Source organism: Bos mutus, chromosome 2, assembly GCF_027580195.1.
Source record: "Bos mutus isolate GX-2022 chromosome 2, NWIPB_WYAK_1.1, whole genome shotgun sequence".
NCBI classification, from domain to species: domain Eukaryota; kingdom Metazoa; phylum Chordata; class Mammalia; order Artiodactyla; family Bovidae; genus Bos; species Bos mutus.
In genome coordinates this window covers 50,125,563-50,147,536 of record NC_091618.1, presented here as the reverse complement: position 1 = coordinate 50,147,536, position 21,974 = coordinate 50,125,563, and the positions used below count along the sequence as shown (strand labels likewise).

The window sequence follows — 21,974 nt, the reverse complement described above, 5'->3', positions numbered from 1 at the left end:
TCTTTTTCCTGTATTACCCACTGGCTAAAAATTACAGCTAGGAGTTTGTTCTGACAGAAATTTACTAGGTGAAAAAGAAGCTATGTGGGGAATGGGAAGCTGAACACTTTCTGAACCAAGAAAGGATACTTAAACAGTACTTCTCAAACTAGTTGCGGTAAAGGACAAGTTTTTTTTAATTATTTCAAATTCCTCATGCATAATTAGAATAACAAAATGAAAAAAAGATGAAGATACAAATTATAAACTCAGTTATTTTCTTATTAAGTTTCGCAGCCATGAAATTACTTTATCAAATTTTTCTAAAAGTTTCTGAATGCTCACTCAAGTCACCACAGGAAAGACCAAATCTCAGACTAGTCACAAGCCACACTGTGAGTGGTGCTGTTTCAAAGCCTTGGTTTCTTTTTTAATGAACAAGAATGTGTAAGGATGCTGGCATTCCTCCTGAGGGGAACACTCGGCCTTAGGACTGCAGGCCTTGTTGGATGACACTCCACGGTAGGCTCTCCTATTTGAGATACAGAAATAGCAGACAGAGGGAGGAACTGTCATGGGATATCACACATGGTGAACTGGAGATGGCATCTATAGTCACTTTATTTCTACTTTTTATGACTTTCTCCTTTTACAAAAGGTTGCTTCAACCCTGTTTAAGAAACAGAAACATGCACTTTGGCACATGGAAAAGATGAGAAGAAATAGGATACATGTGCCTTAAAAATGGTCGCCTCCAATATTTGTTTTTCTTACTTTCAAATGTGCATTGCATTAAGTGGTCATAAATTACTCATGGAAAAGTAATTCTTTATGATTATACAGAGTCCTTATAGACATAAACAATGTCAAATTTTATAAACAGTAAGCTGTTTGGACAAAGGTCTGAGTCTCATGCAATTTTCTATACTGTCCACAAAGCCTGGCAGGTTTCTGGCACCTAATGTATATTCAATAAATTTGAGTAGAATAAATATATTGGTATCAGTTCATTTCAGTTCAGTCGCTCAGTTGTGTCTGACTCTTTGCGACCCCATGAATCGCAGCACGCCAGGCCTCTCTGTCCATCACCAACTCCCGGAGTTCACCCAAACTCATGTCCATCGAGTTGGTGATGCAATCCAGCCATCTCATCCTCTGTCGTCCCCTTCTCCTCCTGCCCCCAATCCCTCCCAGCATCAGAGTCTTTTCCAATGAGTCAACTCTTCGCATGAGGTGGCCAAAGTATTGGAGTTTCAGCTTTAGCATAAGTCCTTCCAAAGAACACCCAGGACTGACCTCCTTTAGAATGGACTGGTTGGATCTCCTTGCAGTCCAAGGGACTCTCAAGAGTCTTCTCCAACACCACAGTTCAAAAGCATCAATTCTTCGGCGCTCAGCTTTCTTCACAGTCCAACTCTCACATCCATACCTGACTACTGGAAAAACCATAGCCTTGACTAGATGGACCTTTGTTGGCAAAGTAATGTCTCTGGTTTTCAATATGCTATCTACGTTGGTCATAACTTTCCTTCCAAGGAGTAAGCGTCTTTTAATTTCATGGCTGCAATCACCATCTGCAGGGATTTGGGAGCCCAAAATATTAAAGTCTGACATTGTTTCCACTGTTTCCCCATCTATTTCCCATGAAGTGATGGGACCAGATGCCATGATTTTCATTTTCTGAATATTGAGCTTTAAGCCAACTTTTTGACTCTCCTCTTTGACTTTCATAAAGAGGCTTTTTAGTTCCTCTTCACTTTCTGCCATAAGGGTGGTGTCATCTGCATATCTGAGGTTATTGATATTTCTCCCGGCAATCTTGGCTCCAGCTTGTGCTTCTTCCAGCCCAGCGTTTCTCATGATGTACTCTGCATAGAAGTTAAATAAGCAGGGTGACAATATACAGCCTTGACGTACTCCTTTTCCTATTTGGAACCAGTCTGTTGTTCCATGTCCAGTTCTAACTGTTGCTTCCTGACCTGTATATAGGTTTCTCAAGAGGCAGGTCAGGTGGCCTGGTATTCCCATCTCTTTCAGAATTTTCCACATGAATGAATAACTAATTCTCTAAATAATAATATGCAAAAATTAACAAGACATTTATGTGTGTTAATGTCCCTGAGGCTGTACTCAAGTCCAGAAGAAATTTAATCTATTACTGTAAAATAATAATTGGTTGGGGCTTTTACCCTGTATCCTCTATTGACTACAGCAATTTCATATACTGTACGAATTGTATAAATTGGTGCCTAATTTGTTCAAATTATTCAGATTATTCTTCTAAAAATACCACTATTAAACCAAATGTGTGCTGTATCATTATAATTATTATTAGAGTAAAATTATTCTAAGAAACAGTAGTATAAAGGGGAGACTTGGGGATGTGAAAGAATTCAAACTACTCAAGAACCAGTGGCTCTAAACTTTGGGAAGGCCAGATACTAAAATATTCCCAGACATTAATCTCAGGTCTCAAAGTATGGAATGTAGACCACAAGCATCAGAATTTTCTCTTTGAATTAAGCCCAGATTTCTGGGCTCAATCACAGGCTTCATCAGAATCACTGGGGGTGAGGTTCTAGAACATGTACTTTGCGTTTGTGTGTCTGTGTGTGCATGTGACTTTATTCAAAAATTCTTAAATTGAAGTATAGTTGATTTATAATATTGTGTTAATTTGAGGTGTTAGTTTGAGGCAAAGTGATTCCATTTGATATATATATATATATATATATATATAAATAAGGGCTACCCTACTGGTTCAGTGGTAAAGAATCTGCTCACCAATGCAAGAGACCTGGGTCAATCCCTGGGTTAGGAAGATCTCCTGGAGGAGGAAATGGCAACCCACTCCAGTAATCCTCCCTGGGAAATCCCATGGACAGAGGAGCCTGGCAGGCTACAGTTCACTGGGCTGCAAAAGAGCTGGACACGACTTAGTGACTAAACAACAACATCTACATATGCAATTATATGCGTGAACTGAACTGTATATATATATGCACACACATAATACTGGCTACAGAGTATAGTTCCTATGCTATACAGTAGGTCCTTGTATTTATCTACATGTAGTACTGTTAGAACAGGTACTTTTAACAAGCACTGCAGATTATCTGAATGCACACTAAATCTGAATACTACTCATCTACCTTCAAATAGGTTATAAGATGGTTATTTTCTACCCATCCCAGTTACAATCTATGTTCTATATGTGATCATCTTTTTATCATCATAAAAATAATTTATGGAAAGCAACAACATTCTAGTCTCCCATATAATTTTTCCAGTTCTCCTTTTAGCATTTAGCCCAAAATGACAGTGTTTCTTAGAGGGAAGGGAAAAACATGATGTTTAAATTTTAAGCTATAAGATGTTTTTCCTATTCAGATCTGGAAAACATCTTTATACCTGTTGGACATTTGTCTGCACAGATACAAAAATAGATAGGCTTTATAAGTTGAACAAGTATCCCTAGGGATGCCCATGTGATGAGAGGGCAGCAGTGTTGCACAGTGGTTAGGAGAACAGGTTCTCTGGATACACCCTCCTCCACTCATTGGCTGTGGTGTCTTAAGCTCTGTTGCTTAACTTCTCTGAGACCACATTTCCTAAATGAGGATTAATAACAGTGTCAGACTCAGAGCGTAATTAACTCAGAGGTTAAAAAGGAATAATGTACAGAAAGTGCTTAGCACATTGCCTAGCAAGCAGTAATTGCTCAATAAATATTCATCATGACAATACTAATTTGAACACAACATTCTTAATTCTACACCCCAAAGATGGGATACAACCATTTTCAATATTTCTAACCACAAAAGAGCCTCTGGGACAGAAAAGTGACAAGTTTAGCAAATCCTTTGGTGCAGCCCCTCAGTTCATTAGAGAAGAAAACACATGTGTGAAAGGCCAGTCACATTTGGACACACACCACAGTAGGCTCTATGGTTTTCTACTGGTTGTGTGCTGGCTGTCTACCTGCTATCTGCCCTCAACACAATGTCTAAGAAGGGAGACTTCACATCCACTTGAGGCCCACACAGAACAGGCTTCAATAAACATGTGTGGAACCCCCCAGGTTTCTTTGCATTTCACTCCTTTATACACAGCTGTTCTTTTCCAAGGAAAAACAAAAAAGCACCGAGAATTAACAGGGGAAATAATGTGAAATAATTTACATCAACACTCCAGATAATTCTCCCTGGCAGCCCAAAATCTTGCTCATGTATGTTACCTAGCATTGCAAAATAAATGTCTTTAACTGTTTGTAAGAGACTCTTCTATTTCTTCACAGCTGTGGGAGCAGTCAGAGAAAGAGAAGGTGGTTGGTAGCCTCAGGGAGTCAGGAAGAAGACAATGCTGTTTGGCTCTAATTTCCTGTTTGGTGTTGTCTCCCTGGGGACACCAGGGAGTGGGTGTGGAGTGGGGTGGAGGTAGGAGGAGGGTGGGGATTAGGCCAAGAAGGGAGTACACAACACAGCCTGGTCAGCACCAAGTAAGTCTTAAAGATTTATCTCCACAAACCAATCTATTTGGAACAATTTTCAAGGGCTATGACCATGTCTTGATTTACCTTCTTGTTTGCAGAGGAGCTTCTACAATCTCAAGCATGGGTGGGTGTTTAATCAATATTATGACCTAATACTCCTATTGCTATAATAGGCTCAGGAAATGAATTCAGCAAATGAACATTCTTTTCCTAGTCACAGAAATCCAAACAAGAAATTTGCCTGATGGAAAGAAGGCTCAGAAATGTTGATGTACACTGATATCTCTGACTTAAACTGATAATCTGTGTTGCATGCTATTTTAGGAACTCATTCTGATTTTGCAGGATCCAGTGGCTTAACTTGCTTTTAGTGCGATACTCCCATAAACAAACTTCAAGTTAGTTTATGTTCCATGCATGAAAGATGGTTGCCACCATCATTCTCTGCGCAGTGTACTAGCTCCACGTTAGCAGTTTTACAGAGAATCAGGTCAACACAGGTTAAATGGAAAACCCAATCTTTACTGAATCACTCAAAAAACAATGGTTTCCTGGGCAGGCGAGATGCTAAATATACAATGACAAACAACAGGCATGCCACTCGTTGCCAAGAACTTACTGGCTAGACAATCTTTTTAATAAAACAGAATAACAATTTCAATGATAGTTTTATATTGTTCTTCCACGTTAGCCAAGCTGAACTACATTTCATGGAATTCCCTCCACTGTATTGTTCCATCTAGGGTTGGCCCCTTGAGAAAGCTTCATGTTCTGGAAGGGAACCATGAAATTACAGACTGATGGCGTGTTGGGTGCCAAGTGCTATGGCAGCTTGTGCACAGGGCCAGTGACCAGTAGCATCATTGTGTTGGCACAGGATGGTACCAGGTTGATGCTTCTTCAGATCCTACCACATCTTCTTCAATTACTCCTATTCCGGGCCAGGCACATGTGAGCTCAGAGGTGAAGCACACAGCTTCTTCTGCAGGACACCCACATGGGCAATGCTGAGCAATGAGAGACAGATGGGGTTCCAGGTTGTCCCTATTTTCCCCCATTTCATATCTAGTTTTTCTTTTCAACTGCTGGCCCACAGTGACTTTAGGACCACACAGAAACCAAGAGGATAGCTTTACATAAATAAACAAACTTCCCCAGCAGCTCACACAATTGTGTACGGTCTAATTCCTATAATAAATATCTGCATTTATCATGGTGGTTCTCATTCCTTGATTGAACCCTGAGCCTTGAACCCTGAGAGGGATCAATTATCCATGCTTGAGATGCAAAGAGGTTTTAAAGACAATTTAGGGTTTATAAGTCTTTCAAAGAAGAAATGGCTTTTAATACATATTTGTGTAAGGAATATCAGTGTTTGCCAATCTAAGCAACAGACAGATATGCCCACTGAACTCATGTATCTTCTTTGGCAAGTTCTAATAGTCAAACTCCAAAAGACCAGTCCAAACCTTCTCTGGTCTTCCCACCTTGAGTATGCTTTCCCCACCTGTTATTTAGATGAGGCATAAAGTAATAGCTTTTGAACTGTGGTGTTGATGCTTTTGAACTGTGGTGTTAGAGAAGACTCTTGAGAGTTCCTTGGACTGCAAGGAGATCCAACCAGTCAATTCTAAAGGAAATCAGTCCTGAATATTCATCGGAAGGACTGATGCTGAAGCTGAAACTCCAATACATTGGCTACCTGATGTGAAGAACCGACTCATTGGAAAATATCCTGATGCTGGGAAAGATTGAAGATGGGAAGAGAAGGGGATGACAGGATGAGATGGTTGGATGGCATCACTGACGCAATGGACATGAGTTTGAGTAGGCTCCAGAAGTTGGGTGATGGACAGGGAAGCCTGGTGTGCTGCAGTCCATGGGGACACAGAGAGTCGGACATGACTGAGTGACTGAACTGAACTGAACTGAAAGTAATGGATATAGGATCTAATTTTAAAAAGGAGGAATGGGCTGTAGCCAAGATGGCAGAATGGGAAGTGCCTGAATTCACCTCTTCCCACAGGCACACCAAAACTGCAACTACTTACAGAGCAAGCATCCACGAGAATGATCTGAAGACTTGTAGAAAGGATTTCCCCAACAAAAGATATAAAGAATGGACTACAACAAGAAAGACAGGAGGGGCCAAGACGTAGTATATGCAGGACCCGTACACCTGGGTAAGAAACCCATAAATGGGAAGAATATCATGATCACAGAGGTCCTCCCCAAGGAGCGAGAGGTCCAAGCCCCATACTGTGCTCTGCAGCCTGGGATCCTGCGGCAGGAAGATGAGTCCCCAGAACTTCTGCTTTGAAAGCCAGTGGGGCTTATGTTCAGGAGAACCAGAGAACTTAGGAAACAGACTACTCTTAAAGAGCATGTGCAGAGGTTGTAGCTTGAAAAAAGCCTGGGTCAGACCTACTTGCTATTCTTGGAGAGCCTCTTGAGAGGCAGAAGGCACCTGGGACTTCACCTGAGAATGAGGACACTGGTGGTATGTCCTTGGGGGAGCTCATTCTACCGTGATGTCAGCACTGGCAAGTGCCAGTTTAGAGTCCTTCCAATAGCCTATTAGTGCTGGGGGCTTACCTGCCCACTAGCACCAGCTCCACAGCCCACAGGCTGCACAGCCAACCGCTTGGGGAGCTTACCACATCCTCCAGTGGGCCCCCAACATGAGGTAGAACCTCACAGCTAAACAAGCTTGGAGCCAGCCTTGCCTCCCAGAAAGCTCACAATAATTGACCTGGCTCCATCAGAGGAGGCACCCACAGCCCAGATGGGGGTACCCCTAGAGCACATAGCTCTGGTGACCAGAAGGGAAAGTGGTGTTGGATCTCATAGGACGTCTCCTACATAAAACCACTTCTCTAAGATCAGAAAATGTAATTGACCTACCTAGTACAGGAAAATAAACACAGAGAATTAGGCAAAATGAGGAGATAGAGAAATATGCTCCAAATGAAGAAACAAGACAAAACCTCAGAAAAAGAACAAAAGTAGAGACAGCAACCTAACTGATAAAGGGTTCAAGCTAATGATCAAAAATGATCATTTTTTGATCATCAAAAAAGATGCTCAGTGAACTTCAAAGAAGAATGGATGAAAACTGGGAGAATTTTAAAAGAGTTAGAAAATATAAAGAAAAACCAAACAAAGCTGAAGAATATACTAACTGAAATGAAAGATACACTAGAAGGAATCAATAGTAGATTAGATGATACAGAGGAATAATCAGTGATCTGGAAGAGTAGTGGAAATCACCCAAGCTAAACATAAAAAAGAAAAAAAGGATTAAAAGAAATAAGAATACTTTAAGAAACCTCCAGACCACATCAAGCATACTGACATTGCAATATAAGAGTCCCAGAAGGAGAAAAGAAAGAGAAAGGGGCAGAGAACTTACTTGAAGAAATAATAGCTAAAAACTTCCCTAACCTAGGGAAGGAAATAGACATCCAGATCCAAAAAGACATCCCGAGTTTCAAACAAGAGGAACCCAAAGAGGTTCACATCAAGTCATACTATAACTAAAATGACAAAAAAATTTATTTCTAAATCACTTTGCTGTAGAGTAGAAACTAGCACAACACTGTAAAACAACTATACTTCAATAAAATAAATTTTTTAAAAATATATTAAAAATCTAAAAATTAATAGTAAGAGAAAAGCAACCAGCTATGTATAGTAAGCTGACGTTCAGCAGAGACTTTGCAAGCCAGAAGGGAGTGGCACTATATATTCAAAGCAATGAAAGGAAAAAAACCTACAACTGAGAATACTCTTCCTGGCAAGGTTATCATTCAGATTTGAAGGAAAGATAAACAATTTTACAAACAAGTAAAAGCTAAAAGAATTCAGTACCACTAACCCAACCTTACAAGAAATCTTAAAGGGACTTCTCCTAGTGAAAAAGAAAAGGCCAAAAGTAGAAATATAAAAATTATGAAAGGAAAAATCTCATGTGTAAAGGCAAACATATATGAAAGGTAGATCGCTTATAAAGCTAGTAGAAAGGTCAAAACACAAAAGTAGGAAAATCATCTATATCCACAGTAAGTAGTTAAGAGAGACACAAAAAAATGTAAAACATGATGTTAGAAATATTAAACATAACAGGGGAAAATAAAAACGTAGGGGTGTTAGAATGTGTTTGAACTTAAGAGATCACTAATATATGTGTGTGTATATATATACACATGCATATAACTTAGATCATCAATATATATGTGTGAATATATATATATATACATACATATATAGATGCTCAGTTGTTTCAGTTGTATCTGACTCTTTGCAACTCCATGGACTGTAGCCTGCCAGACTCCTTTGTCCATGGGATGCTCCAGGCAAGAATACTGAAGAGTGTTGCAATGCCCTTCTCCAGGGGATGTTCCAGACCTAGGACTGAACCCACGTCTTCTACGTCTCCTGCACTGGGAGGCAGTTCCTTACCAGCAGCACCACTTGGGAAGACCCATACATATATAAAACTTGAGATCATCAATATAAATGTGTGTGTGTGTGTGTATAGTAACCACAAACCAAGAACCTATAATGTTCCATGTGCTCAGTCACTCAGCTGTGCCTTACTCTTTGTGACCCTATGGACTGTAGCCCAGTAGGCTCCTATGTTCACAGGATTGTTCAGGCAAGAATACTGGAGTGGGTTGCCATTTCCTCCTCCAGGGGCTCTCCCGACCCAGGGATCAAACTTGCATCTCCTGTGTCTCCTGCATTGGAAGGCGGATTCTTTACCACTGAGCGAGTTGGGAAGCCCCAAAACCTATAATAGATACATATAAAAAAACAGAAAAAAATCTAAACACTCAATATAGGCATCAAATCACAATGGAAAAGAATAAAAGAAGAAAAAAAAACTACAAAACAACCAAAGGAATTAATGGAATGGCAGTAAGAACACACCTATCAATAATTACTTTAAATGTAAACAGACAAAATGTCTCTAATTAAGACATATTTGCCATCCTCACCCAAATTTCCAGCATTCAAAATATAATTATTTCCCGAGCACCTACAATGTACCAGGCTTGGGATACATCAAGAAACAAAACACAGATCCCTACTGTCATGGTGCTTACATTTCGGTGACATATTTACCAAACTCGGCACTTTCAAACAGAACTGATTAACGATGTCACCATTAACCCAGGGGGTTCTTTGCCATCTCACTCTCACTTGTTCCAAACTCTGTCAGGTTTACACTTATCTCTGCTTGTCAACACTCCCCACTGCTCAGAGGATACCCGGGATTCTGCTACTTGACCCAGCCTCTACTATCAGACTTACCTTCTACTAACCCCATGTTCCAGCTACATCCAACTGAACCCACCATTGTTCACAGCCATGACCCTTGTTCTTCAGCATGTTTGCTCTCCTGCCTCAGCCCTCTCTCCTTTTCTTGGCCTTGTAAACCTCTACACATCCTCTAAGGACTAGCTTAACTGATGTCTCGTCTTGGAAGACTTCGTCTATTCAAGAAGACAGTTATTTGCTTCTTCCTCCAATTCAGTTATGACACTGTACTGATCTACTCACCTGTTTGCATCCCATCCAGACTGAGAACTCACTCAAGTCAAGGATGATGCCATCTTGGACCACCCCAGGCAGCCCCTAACATCATGCTGGGCACGCAGGAGGTACTTAAATAAACAGCTGTTCGCCCTCTCGCATTACAGCCTTTTGCTCACCAGTGAGAATCCCTAATTCAGCAGAAAGCATTTCTCTCTTTCTAGAAACTGGAGGTGCTAGATTAAATAAGATAATCACTCACTTCACTTCTGGAGGCAACAGCCCGGTGCAACGGGGTCAGCCACATGTTGTCCTTGGCATTCACACGAGCTCCTGGAACCAAACAGCACAGGTTAGAAGCATAATACAGTCAGGGCAAGTTCTGCTGATGCGAAGTCAGATGCTGTATCTTGTGCTCTTGTTTGCCTGGTACAAACAACACATTTTGTTTGTTTGTTTTTTCTTTGTATCAATCATGTGCTTTCTGGCCAGACAGGAGGCGATACTGAGTCCAGTAGAAGAAGCAAGATCATGAGTTTAGAATGTCACAAGAATTAGGTTAAGACTAGAAGAGAAATAGGAGAAGGCAATGGCAACCCACTCCAGTACTCTTGTCTGGAGAATCCCATGGACGGAGGAGCCTGGTAGGCTGCAGTCCATGGGGTCGTGAAGAGTCAGACACGACTGAGCGACTTCACTTTCACTTTTATGCATTGGAGAAGGAAATGGCAACCCACTCCAGTGTTCTTGCCTGGAGAATCCCAGGGCAGGGGAGCCTGGTGGGCTGCCTCTATGGGGTCGCACAGAATCGGACACAACTGAAGTGACTTAGCAGCAGCAGAAGAGAAATAACAGTGTCTCACTGGGTAGGCGATACAGTTTTAAGAAAACTGAGATTCTCCAGAACTTTAGAAATATAGGTTCTGAAGAATGGAGAACTTCTCAAGGGTGTGGATATATGTATGTGTGCTCCTGAATATAATATATATTCCTGAATATAAACTATATAATCACATGCATTATTTTATTTTTAGTCATTAAGCATATTTATTTCACAGGGCAGACAACATCCTTCTTGACAAATTATTAGGGATGAGCAGTCTTTTAACAAAGGTATATTATATTAGAGGCCAGTGAGATGTCAAACAAGTTTGTAAAGTTGAGTCCTGATGAGACTTGATCTGGGCTAAAGGGATTAGCAGAAATCCATTTTATCCAAGACCCTAATTATTCCTCTGGAACTAGCCACATATTTCGGTAGAAAGAAGCCAGCTTCCATGGGAGCTTTTGAACAGACACCACATGAAGCCTCTGTGGGCTGTCACAACTCCCTTACACTATGGGGTGGGCAGATAGGGTAACACAGCCCTGTCTCCTCAGCCGAACTAGTCTGAACCAGAGCTGTGAAAACTACCTATTACCACGAACAGCAAAAGACCTATTTTGCTTCACGTTTTTGATCATACGAGTAATACATTAACGTATTCTTCTTTTAAAAGATAGATTGTTACAGATTTAGGTAAAGTCCCTTTGAGAATCACCCCCAATGCTGGACTCTCTTCACTCCCTGAAGAAAACTACTACTCTGAGTTAGTATATGAGATCCTGATTTATGTCTTATATACAAATATGTGTCCCAATAGTTCACTGTAAACAATGCTGCTATGAACATCCATAAAATGACTCTATGCAAATGTGTAAGTATTTTTCTAGGATACATAATTAGAAATGGACCTTCTGTGTCATTGACCATGTACTTTTGGTTTTGAAGTTTCAACCCTTCAAAGTGTGCCAATTTATACACTCACAGTGTATGACTGCTTTATTTCCTCACATTTTCATCAATACTTGATATTATCAGTTATTTATTATTATTATTCAAGGAATATGCATAACAATCTCTTTGAGTTCTTCTCCAGAACTGGGGCCACCACTCAAGTGGAGGATGGTAACCTCAGGCTGAGCAGAAGATTCCTGGAGCACTGCCCAGTTGCCTCACCACCAACCAATCAGAAGAAAGTCACACAGTCTGCAGCCCTCACTCCAAATGTTGCCTTCCTCTCCTGTGGACCAGTGATGACCTATTAGGCCTCCTGTTTGGCCCCTGTCTGTTTCATCACTGACTGGGTCCAACAGTTTTGGGCTAAACTGCTGTTAGTACAGTTGGAGAAGCAAATGGCAACCCACTCCAGTGTTCTTGCCTGGAGGATCCCAGGGACAGGGGAGCCTGGTGGGCTGCCGTCTATGGGGTCGCACAGAGTCGGACACGACTGAAGTGACTTAGCAGCTGTTAGAACAAGGGCCTCCCAGGTGGCAGTAGTGGGAAAGAACCCATCTGCCAAAACAGGCGACACAGGAGATGTGGGTTCAGTCCCTGGGTCAGGAAGATCCCCTGGAGGAGGAAATGGCAACCACTCCTATATTCTTGCTTGGAGAATCCCATGGAGAGAGGAGCCTGGTGGGCTACAGTCCAAAGGGTCGCAAAGAATTGGATACAGCTGAAGTGACTATGCATATCAGATACTTAAAATATTGCAAATCTGACTGGAAGAAAATGGTCTTACATTTCTGTGTTGCCTATTTAACAATGAGATTGGGCATCTTCTAATATGTTTGTTCATTAGCCACTTGTAATTCATTCCCTGAGAACCATTTATTTATATTCTTTGCGTATTCCCCCTATTTTTCTTATAATTTATATGTATACATTTATATTGTAGTTACTATTATTACTGTTTATGTTTTCTAAAATTCTAAAAAAAAAAAGTTTTATGCAGATCCAAATGTGGCTTTTAATATCAAAACTCTTTTAAGGAGAAAAATGCCGCTGAGCTTGCTGGGTAACATAAAGCAACATACACCCCCATGTGTAACAAATACCAGCACTGTGTTCATGCAGCTTTGGACTCACTTGAGAAATTGAAAGCTAATTAGAAATCTAGGGAGTAGATTCAGTCACTGTGTAAGCCTTCCATTCCTCCACTAATCCTCCTCCACAAGGTTGAAGAGGCAGCTGCCAGGGAAACCACCTCTCCCAGAACAACAAAATTATTATGACAAAAGCAGAGTTATCTGAATGGGGACGCATATTTCATCAGTGTCATCTCGTGAGACTGGCTTCCTCATCCTCTTCCTCTATCGAACAGTCTTGTTTACATGTCAGAGGGAGATGTCAGATGGTTTGAGTTGAATATTTATAACTGATTTTTCTAAAGGAAGCTTCATGTTATTTACCTGCCTGTCAGGCACCATTGTGCACTGAAGGACACAGAGTCAGCATGTCTAATGATTTAAAGGCAAATGCTTTTTCCCCCAAGCACGTTTTTAATTTTTTTTTTTTTTAAAGCACCAGGTTATACTGATTCTCCAGAAACCAAGACCTAATTAAAAGTTGTCAGGCATGAACTCTAAAATATCTTTTTTTTTTTTAAATCTTATCCCTACTACTGCTTGATTTTATTTTCATAGATAACAGGAGTAAAGAGAACTCTGAGCATATTTTCAGAGGCAATATTTCTGTTCTTCTCACCGTGTCATTTAGAAACAAGTAGGACAAAGAAAAAAGATAGATCAAATGACTAAAAATCTTACAGGCCAGCGAGAACAGGCCAGCCAATGTTTGGCTTTTAATTATAGAAATAAATATGAAAGAAAGATCACATGAAATATGATTATAATACAGTGAGATCAGCTTGCTATTGATTTTTTAAAAACAAACACTGTCCTGCAAAGCAATGACCTAAGAAGAATATATGATAATTCCAAATATGTGGCAATTGCTCAAAACATTTTAAAAATTCCCCTTGGAGTTGCCTTTGGGGCCAGTTTATATGCCTATCAGCAAATGGCCCATTACTTTATAATCACACTGCACTGGAGACCAAAATCAGCATTGCCTCATTTAATTACCCCTCTTTTTCTAGACCCCCCCAAAAATCAAATCCAACCTCAAAGGATGAATATTTGTTATGCATGAAAGAATCAAAAAAATGACCTGCCACCAGCTCTGGAGGCAATTTGCATTGGGAGTGGTAATCACATTTTGAAAAATCACAGGAAATAATTTCATAGCAATACCACTTGTTTGGTGGCCTACATTCTAATTTATTTATTTTTTTAATTAATAGTTACAACTCACAAACACTCACATGTTACAGGGTGTGTACTCCCAGTTTTCTTCCTTCAGCTCAGAACTCTCTCTCTAACCCTGTGTGTTTCCAGAATTTCTCTACAAGGTCTTGTTACTATGGCTGTTTCTCTGTGTGCTCTGCTCCCTATATCTCAACACTAGTCTCTTAACTCTTAGCTACTGATTGGTTCACACTGATCTCATTCATATATCTCCAGGAAAATGATTTAGCAAGCTCTTGACCTTCTCTCTGCCTTAATCCTGACTCAGTCAGTTCCAAAACAGAAGCTACAAGCAGGTGGTGAAAATAAAGCCAGAAGCAGTTATAAGAAGAGGAAATCTGCAAGGCCTGAATTCCTTGCTGTCTACTCAGAGACACTCAGGGTTCCATCTGCCTAGCTAACAAAAGATAATGTCAGTAGGAATTTAGTGGGCTTGAGTTACACTATGCTCTGTAAGTTAATACAACAATGGAGAACACAGCTGTAATGGGAGATTCTGGCAAAGTCAAATGATTTGTCCAACATGGGAATAATTAGCACCTCATTCATTATTAAACTGGAAAACAATTTGGTTGGATTCCCTAAAGGGTCAACTGCCAGATGTAAGTCTAGAGATGAAATCACTGCTCTTGCAATGATATTTGTTTAGGAATATACTACACAAAATGAATAAAGACCTTTCAGGGAAATTAAAACCATGAGAATTCCAAGAGTTTGCTAAGCTTCCACAGTTGAGTAAAATTCCTAAAGACCCTTCACAACTCTCTTCCGTATCCTAAGTCTTCCTAATTTGATGGGGGAAGGAGGAAAAATTCCATAGCATGTGCCACCTAAAATTATACTAGAGGCATTAATAGCTCAGTGATTCTTCCAAGATGACTGGGCTAAGGAAACAGGTGTACAGATCAAGAGATACAGAACAGTTTCTCCTGGCTCTGAATGAGCCCTGTTTAAAAGAGGCTGGGGTGCTCCATGCCCACATAAAGGAAAGGTGAAACCAAGTCTCTTGATTATCAGACCCTAGATGCCTGGGAAAAAATAGATGGGTCACCTCCATGCTGAAGAATTAAAACATTTCCCTTCAAATGTAGAAAAACAAACAAACCAACACGCAAAAAAAGCATAGCTGGTGATATAAGACAAAGTTCTAAATTTGCACAGTCATGAACCAAACATTCCTCTGAGAACCCTGAGCTGTGTTTTAAAACAACACTTAGAAGGTAGGTAGAGCTTGCTGGGATCATTAGGTCTCATACCACAAAAGTCTTTTATTTTGCACCTCCACCAATTCTGCCTATAATTTTCCATGGGCCAAATTTCTACTGCTGGGGCAACCAGCCAGGTGTGCACTGGCTCTTAACCACAGACTGCCAGTGCCAAGTACTATATATTTGTTTGGAACACAGCCTTGAAACATCTTTAGAATTATCAGAAGGAAGGCCTGTTCTCAAGAGCACAAAAAATACTCCACAAATTCTAACCTAATCTCCATAAGACTGTCAGAAGCATGTAGCACAAGCATTGCAAGGCATAGAATACTTGTTTCCTGAGAAAAGCTACCTCAAGAACACAACCACGACAAAAATAAGGGCAATGCGAATATTCCTTGTGCATCACAGCACCATTCTTTTTCAGTGTTCTTCTCCAATACTGCTCCAATACTGTATCAGTTCCAATCTTTGCATAGCTGATTTTGGAATTCTACAATTTCCCTTTACTACTGCAAACAAAGTCAAAACCTTATTATTGGTCTTTTGCATAGTCTCTGGGAAGCGGCATTTCCTCCAGATTTGAATCTCCCCAAACCAAGATGCAGGTCAGGAAGCAACAGTTAGAACTGGCCATGGAACAACAAACTGGTTCCAAATAGGAAAAGGAGTATATCAAGGCTGTATATTGTCACCTTGCTTATTTAACTTATATGCAGAGTACATCATGAGAAACGCTGGGCTAGAAGAAGCCCAAGCTGGAATCAAGATTGCCGGGAGAAATATCAATAACCTCAGATTTGCAGATGACACCACCCTTATGGCAGAAAGTGAAGAGGAACTAAAAAGCCTCTTAATGAAAGTGAAAGAGGAGAGTGAAAAAGTTGGCTTAAAGCTCAACATGCAGAAAACAAAGATCATGGCATCCAGTCCCATCACTTCATGGGAAATAGATGGGGAAACAGTGTCAGACTTTATTTTGGGGGAATCCCAAATCCCTGCAGATGGTGATTGCAGCCATGAAATTAAAAGACGCTTACTCCTTGGAAGGAAAGTTATGACCAACCTAGATAGTATATTCAAAAGCAGAGACATTACTTTGCCAACAAAGGTCCATCGAGTCAAGGCTATGGTTTTTCCAGTGGTCATGTATGAATGTGAAAGTTGGACTGTGAAGAAAGCTGAGCACCGAAGAATTGATGCTTTTGAACTGTGGTGCTGGAGAAGACTCTTGAGAGTCCCTTGGACTGCAAGGAGATCCAACCAGTCCATTCTAAAGGAGATCAGTCCTGGGTGTTCTTTGGAAGGACTGATGCTAAAGCTGAGACTCCAATACTTTGGCCACCTCATGCGAAGAGTTGACTCATTGGAAAAGACTCTGATGCTGGGAGGGATTGGGGGCAGGAGGAGAAGGGGACGACAGAGGATGAGATGGCTGGAAGGCATCACCGACTTAATGGACATGAGTTTGGGTGAACTCTGGGAGTTTGTGATGGACAGGGAAGCCTGGTGTGCTGTGATTCATGGGGTCGCAAAGAGTCGGACATGACTGAGCGACTGAACTGAACTGAAACCAAAAGAATGAAGAAGAAAGCCAGCTAGCCTGCATGCAATCCACACTGAGACTCATGCACATGCTTAGATCCATTCCAGGGATTTGTCCCGCAAATACTCAAAGGAGAAAGCACATGCTGGTTTTGGGTGAGATGTACCAAGTAAAGGTGCTTCAGTTCAGTTCAGTTCAGCTGCTCAGTCGTGTCCGACTCTTTGCGACCCCATGAATCGCAGCACGCCAGGCCTCCCTGTCCATCACCAACTCCCGGAGTTCACTCAGACTCACGTCCATCGAGTCAGTGATGCCATCCATCCATCTCATCCTCTGTCGTCCCCTTTTCCTCCTGCCCCCAATCCCTCCCAGCATCAGAGTCTTTTCCAATGAGTCAACTCTTCACATGAGGTGGCCAAAGTACTGGAGTTTCAGCTTCAGCATCATTCCCTCCAAAGAAATCCCAGGGCTGATCTCCTTCAGAATGGACTGGTTGGATCTCCTTGCAGTCCAAGGGACTCTCAAGAGTCTTCTCCAACACCACAGTTCAAAAGCATCAATTCTTCGGTGCTCAGCTTTCTTCACAGTCCAACTCTCACATCCATACATGACCACTGAAAAACCACAGCCTTGACTAGATGGACCTTTGTTGGCAAAGTAATGTCTCTGCTTTTCAATATGCTATCTAGTAAAAGTGCTTATGCATTGTTTAGTCATGCAATTGTGTCCAACTCATTGAAATCCTATGGACTGTAGCCTGCCAGGCTCTTCTGTCCATGGGAATTTTCCAGGCGAGAATACTGGAGTGTGTTGCCATTTCCTCCTCCAGGGGATCTTCCTGAAACAGGGATCGAACCCATGCCTTCTGCATCTCCTGTATTGACAGGCAGATTCTTTACCACTGAGCCACCTGGGATTCCCCCCAAGTATATAGGTTTCTAAAAATGAAAACATTGGTATTTTAAAATCTGATGAAATATTTAAAATACATAGAAAAATAAAGAGGCAGTATCATAAAGACCAGTATGCATACAACATGTGCTGGCCATATATTTACTCCCAATTTTTAAAAAATGAAATATTTTACAGAATTGCTATCTCTTTTATACCTTCCCCTGAAAACATCTCTCACTCTATTTGCCTCCTCAGAGGTAACTACTATCCAGAAACTGATGTTTCATTTTTTCCCATATTTTTATGCTTTGATTACATTATAGTCATGTATCTAACCTAACCTCCATGAGGTTAAGTTAAACAAAATAGTACTGTTTTGCAATGCAATTTCATTTCAGTTCAGTTCAGTCGCTCAGTCATGTCCGACTCTTTGCGACCCCATAAACTGCAGCACACCAGGCCTCCCTGTCCAATGAATTTAAAAATATGTAAATACACACACATATCTATGTGTATTCATGTAGATTTAAAGGAATCCATTTTCCCTCTTTAATTTTTAATTTTTTACAATGAAAGAAACAGATATCCAAATGTACAGAATGCATCCACAATACTGGGCCTGACTACTTGTTAAGATGGTCAGGAATCAGACTTTCAAAGCAACATAAAAATGTTTTACTGGAGAAATCATTTTTTTCCTTTTTTTTTAAAATTTATTTATTTTAATTGGAGGCTAATTACTTTAAAATATTGTATTGGTGGACAATACAAGACATTCTTCTTATTGAAAAATGACTAAAAATGTCTTGTATTGTCCCTTGTCTACTGACAAAATCAATGACCAAATAAATGTCCACAAGCACAATAAAGAAACTTTGTTTGGGTTCTTTGTAGTAGTCAATCTAGTAAATTGGTTATTTAAATTTTCACATGCCATTGACTTTTAAGTACAGCTGGTATTTACCTGACAGAATCAGGAGTTCAATTATCTCTGCATCTCCCAGAAACGCAGCCACATGAAGTGGGGTTCGCTTCTCAGAATCCTGAAACGATGGCAAAGATAAACAAGTCAGTACCGGCCGGAGGTGCCTTTGGTAGATACAGTATGACATGTCACTTACTCTGAGGTTAATGCTTGTGGGAGAGAGTGAAGGCCAAACACCTATTCAGATGAGTGCTGGTTACACATTTCTCACATCTCCCCCAGTCACATAAAGGAAAGATCCCCATTTTTGTGTCTGTATGTTGTATTTGCCTCATTGCTCCTTTTATTAAAGCCCAGCTCAGGTCAAGGATGGCCCATTGTGCACTGGAATTATCTTTAAATCTTCAGCATGGGTAAAAAAATTTCAAAGCTTCTACCTATCTTACCAGCACAGTTCAAAGCTTTCAATGACTTATTTTCTAAGAAAACCTAGTGAAACTATTCACAAGGACATGAAATATAAATACAATTATTTTCCATTACTGTTGCTTAGACCACTGCCCATTCATGTAATACTTATTGAATGCCTACTGTGTGTCAGGAACCAGATTCTGGGGACAGAGGGGTGACTACGACTTCATGAAACTTACAATCAAGTGCGAAGGTTGATAATAGTCATGTAACCCAATGACACATGAGATCCTTTCAGATGGTGATAAAGACTATACCAAAATTAAAACAGGATAATGAAATCAAGTGACTGTGAAGATGGGAATAAGATTCCTTAGAATGGTTGAGAAAGGCTTTTCTGAAGGTGCTGACACTGAAGCTGAGAGCTGAGGCAGATATTACTAACTCTGTTGTACAGATAAGAAACTATGGCTCAAATAAAGTAAGAAATGTCCTCAAGACTCCACAGGTATATAGCAGAGTCAAGATTAGACCTTCACCTGTCAGATTCCAGACTAAGTCCTTTGCATGGCTGTGAGGCAGCATGATAACAGGCAGGGGAAAAAAATACTGCTTCCCTATCTGTAAATTGGAGATAATACCTCCCTAGAGGACTGATAAGAGCATTCAAGACAATGTAAGTAAGTCCTCGGTAGGTATGAGGCTTGGTGCATGCACAGCAAGTGCTCCATGGTAGCCATTATAGTCACAGCACAGATAGTTGTGGGATACTGTAACCCAGAAGGACCCTATGGGGCCTTCCCAGGACAGAACCCTCATCCGAGTCCTCTACCTGCCTCGTCTGTAGAAAAACATTTAATCAAAATGAGAAAATGCAGGAACAAAGAAAAGAGAAAATAATACAGACACGAAATAAAATCTAGGACCTTTAGTTCCTCCTCGAGGGCTATAGATAATATCCTGAGCCACATCCTTGAGTTGTTTTGCAGATACTGAAACCTCCACCAAGAGGAAGAAGTTAACTGCATGCTGACATAAGCACGCAGATCCCAGACAAGTTGGAACCAGAATGTTGAGGATGCTGACACCCAACTACCTCACCACCAACCAACCAGAAGAATGGCCATAAGCTGATCATACACCCCAAAACCCTCTCCATCACCCTGACTTTAAAAACCTTTCCCTGAAAGCCATCAAGGAGTTCAGAAGTTTTGAGCATCGGCCACCCATAGTCCTTGCTTGGCCTTGCAATAAACGCTGCATGTTCCTTCACCACAATCCGGTATCAGTAGATTGTCTTCACTGCACACAGGCGAGCAGATCCAAGTTTGGTTCAGTAACAATATCTTCCCTCGAAGACTGAGAACTCTCATAGGGTACAGAATAGGTCTTACCTCTCTCCCTATAGTACCACCATACTAGGTGAACAAGTGAAGTGAAGTGAAAGTCACTCAGTCGTGTCCAACTCATTGCGACCCCATGGACTATACAGTCCATGGAATTCTCCAGGCCAGAATACTGGAGTGGGTAACCTTTCCCTTCTCCAGGGGCTCTTCCCAACCCAGGGATCGAACCCAGGTCTCCTGCATTGCAGGTGGATTCTTTACCAGCTGAGCCACAGGGAAAGCCCATACTAGGTGCTCAGCATAAACTGACCAAACTCAACTAGTCTACATGCATGGCCTCCGCTACAAACTTTCAGCAGCTATCCTATAACAAAGGTAACCAAAGCCTATGCACCGTCTGGCGGTTTCTCCAGAAACTAGGATGCGTTTTAGTTTTGACATTTGTAGAGTCACTATTGATTTTAATCATCATTCCTATCATTGCTTGATTAGACAATATACCTAACAGCCCTTGAAGCCCAAGGCTGTTATTTTGTTTTCTGACAGTTCAGGTCCTCTGCTCTCAGTCTCTTTCAGACTATAGCTTTTAGGCATTTCATGACTCACTAATATCTAAAACAGATGGTAGGCCGGGAACATGACAAGAACTGATCTTCTAGCCAGCCTATTTGTTAGGAGGTCTGGTCAACAGGTTTTATGAAGAGATTAACTAACTTTTCAGTGGGTCAAAAAAGGGGGTTTGAATTAACTGGGAATTTATGTTGTCTATGTATGCTGCAGGCAATCACTACATATAAGAGGAAGTAGGGCAGTCACATTACTATTCCATATTAGATAATGATATGCCTTAGAAAAGGACTTCCCTGGTAGCTTAGTCAGTTAAGAGACCGCCTGCAATGCAGGAGACCCAGGTTCAATCCCTGGGTTGGGAACATCCCCTGGAGAGGGAAATGGCAACCCACTACAGTATTCTTGCCTGGAGAATTCCATGAATGGAGAAGCCCAGCAGGCTACAGCCCATGGAATCACAGAGTTGGACAGGACTGAGCTACTAACACTATTATAACACCATGGCTTAGAAGATTCAGTAAGATATAAAACCACGGTTAACCCTCTTATTGCCATATCATCCTTTCTGTGAAAATAAAGATTCAGTGTTTAAAAGCATATTTGCTTATTTGAGAATCAAGTATTAATTTATACAGTGAACTATACAAATAACTGAGATCAGACTTTCACAAATGTCTTCTACTTCTATTCTATTTCTTCTATTGATGTTTCTACAAGCACTTTCCTTTTTAGCTTTATATTCTCTTTGAATCCTCTATAATAACTGAAAAGTATCTATTGGGCCCTAGGATAAAAGTTATATAATTATATGTTCGTTAATAAATTGAACTGGTTCCAGAGTTTGGTTCAACAAATAAAACCTCACCTAAGTGATTTAAAAAAGGACTAACCCAACCCAAATTATGACTTTAATTTGACCTGAAGCATAGTCAAT

General features: G+C 40.7%; 1 protein-coding gene across 5 annotated transcripts in view; it reads right to left on the bottom strand.

Annotated features, from left to right (window-relative positions):
* The window catches only part of ANKRD44 (ankyrin repeat domain 44), a 311,092-nt gene that overhangs the window by 126,300 nt on the left and 162,818 nt on the right, over positions 1 to 21,974 (bottom strand). For all 5 annotated transcript variants that reach the window (XM_070388779.1, XM_070388790.1, XM_070388784.1 and 2 more), the window contains exons 3-4: positions 18,753 to 18,831; positions 10,272 to 10,342 (exon numbers count right to left, since the gene is read on the bottom strand). In XM_070388779.1, coding sequence (XP_070244880.1) covers positions 10,272 to 10,342; positions 18,753 to 18,831 — 150 coding nt within the window. The remainder of the gene's footprint in view (positions 1 to 10,271; positions 10,343 to 18,752; positions 18,832 to 21,974) is intronic.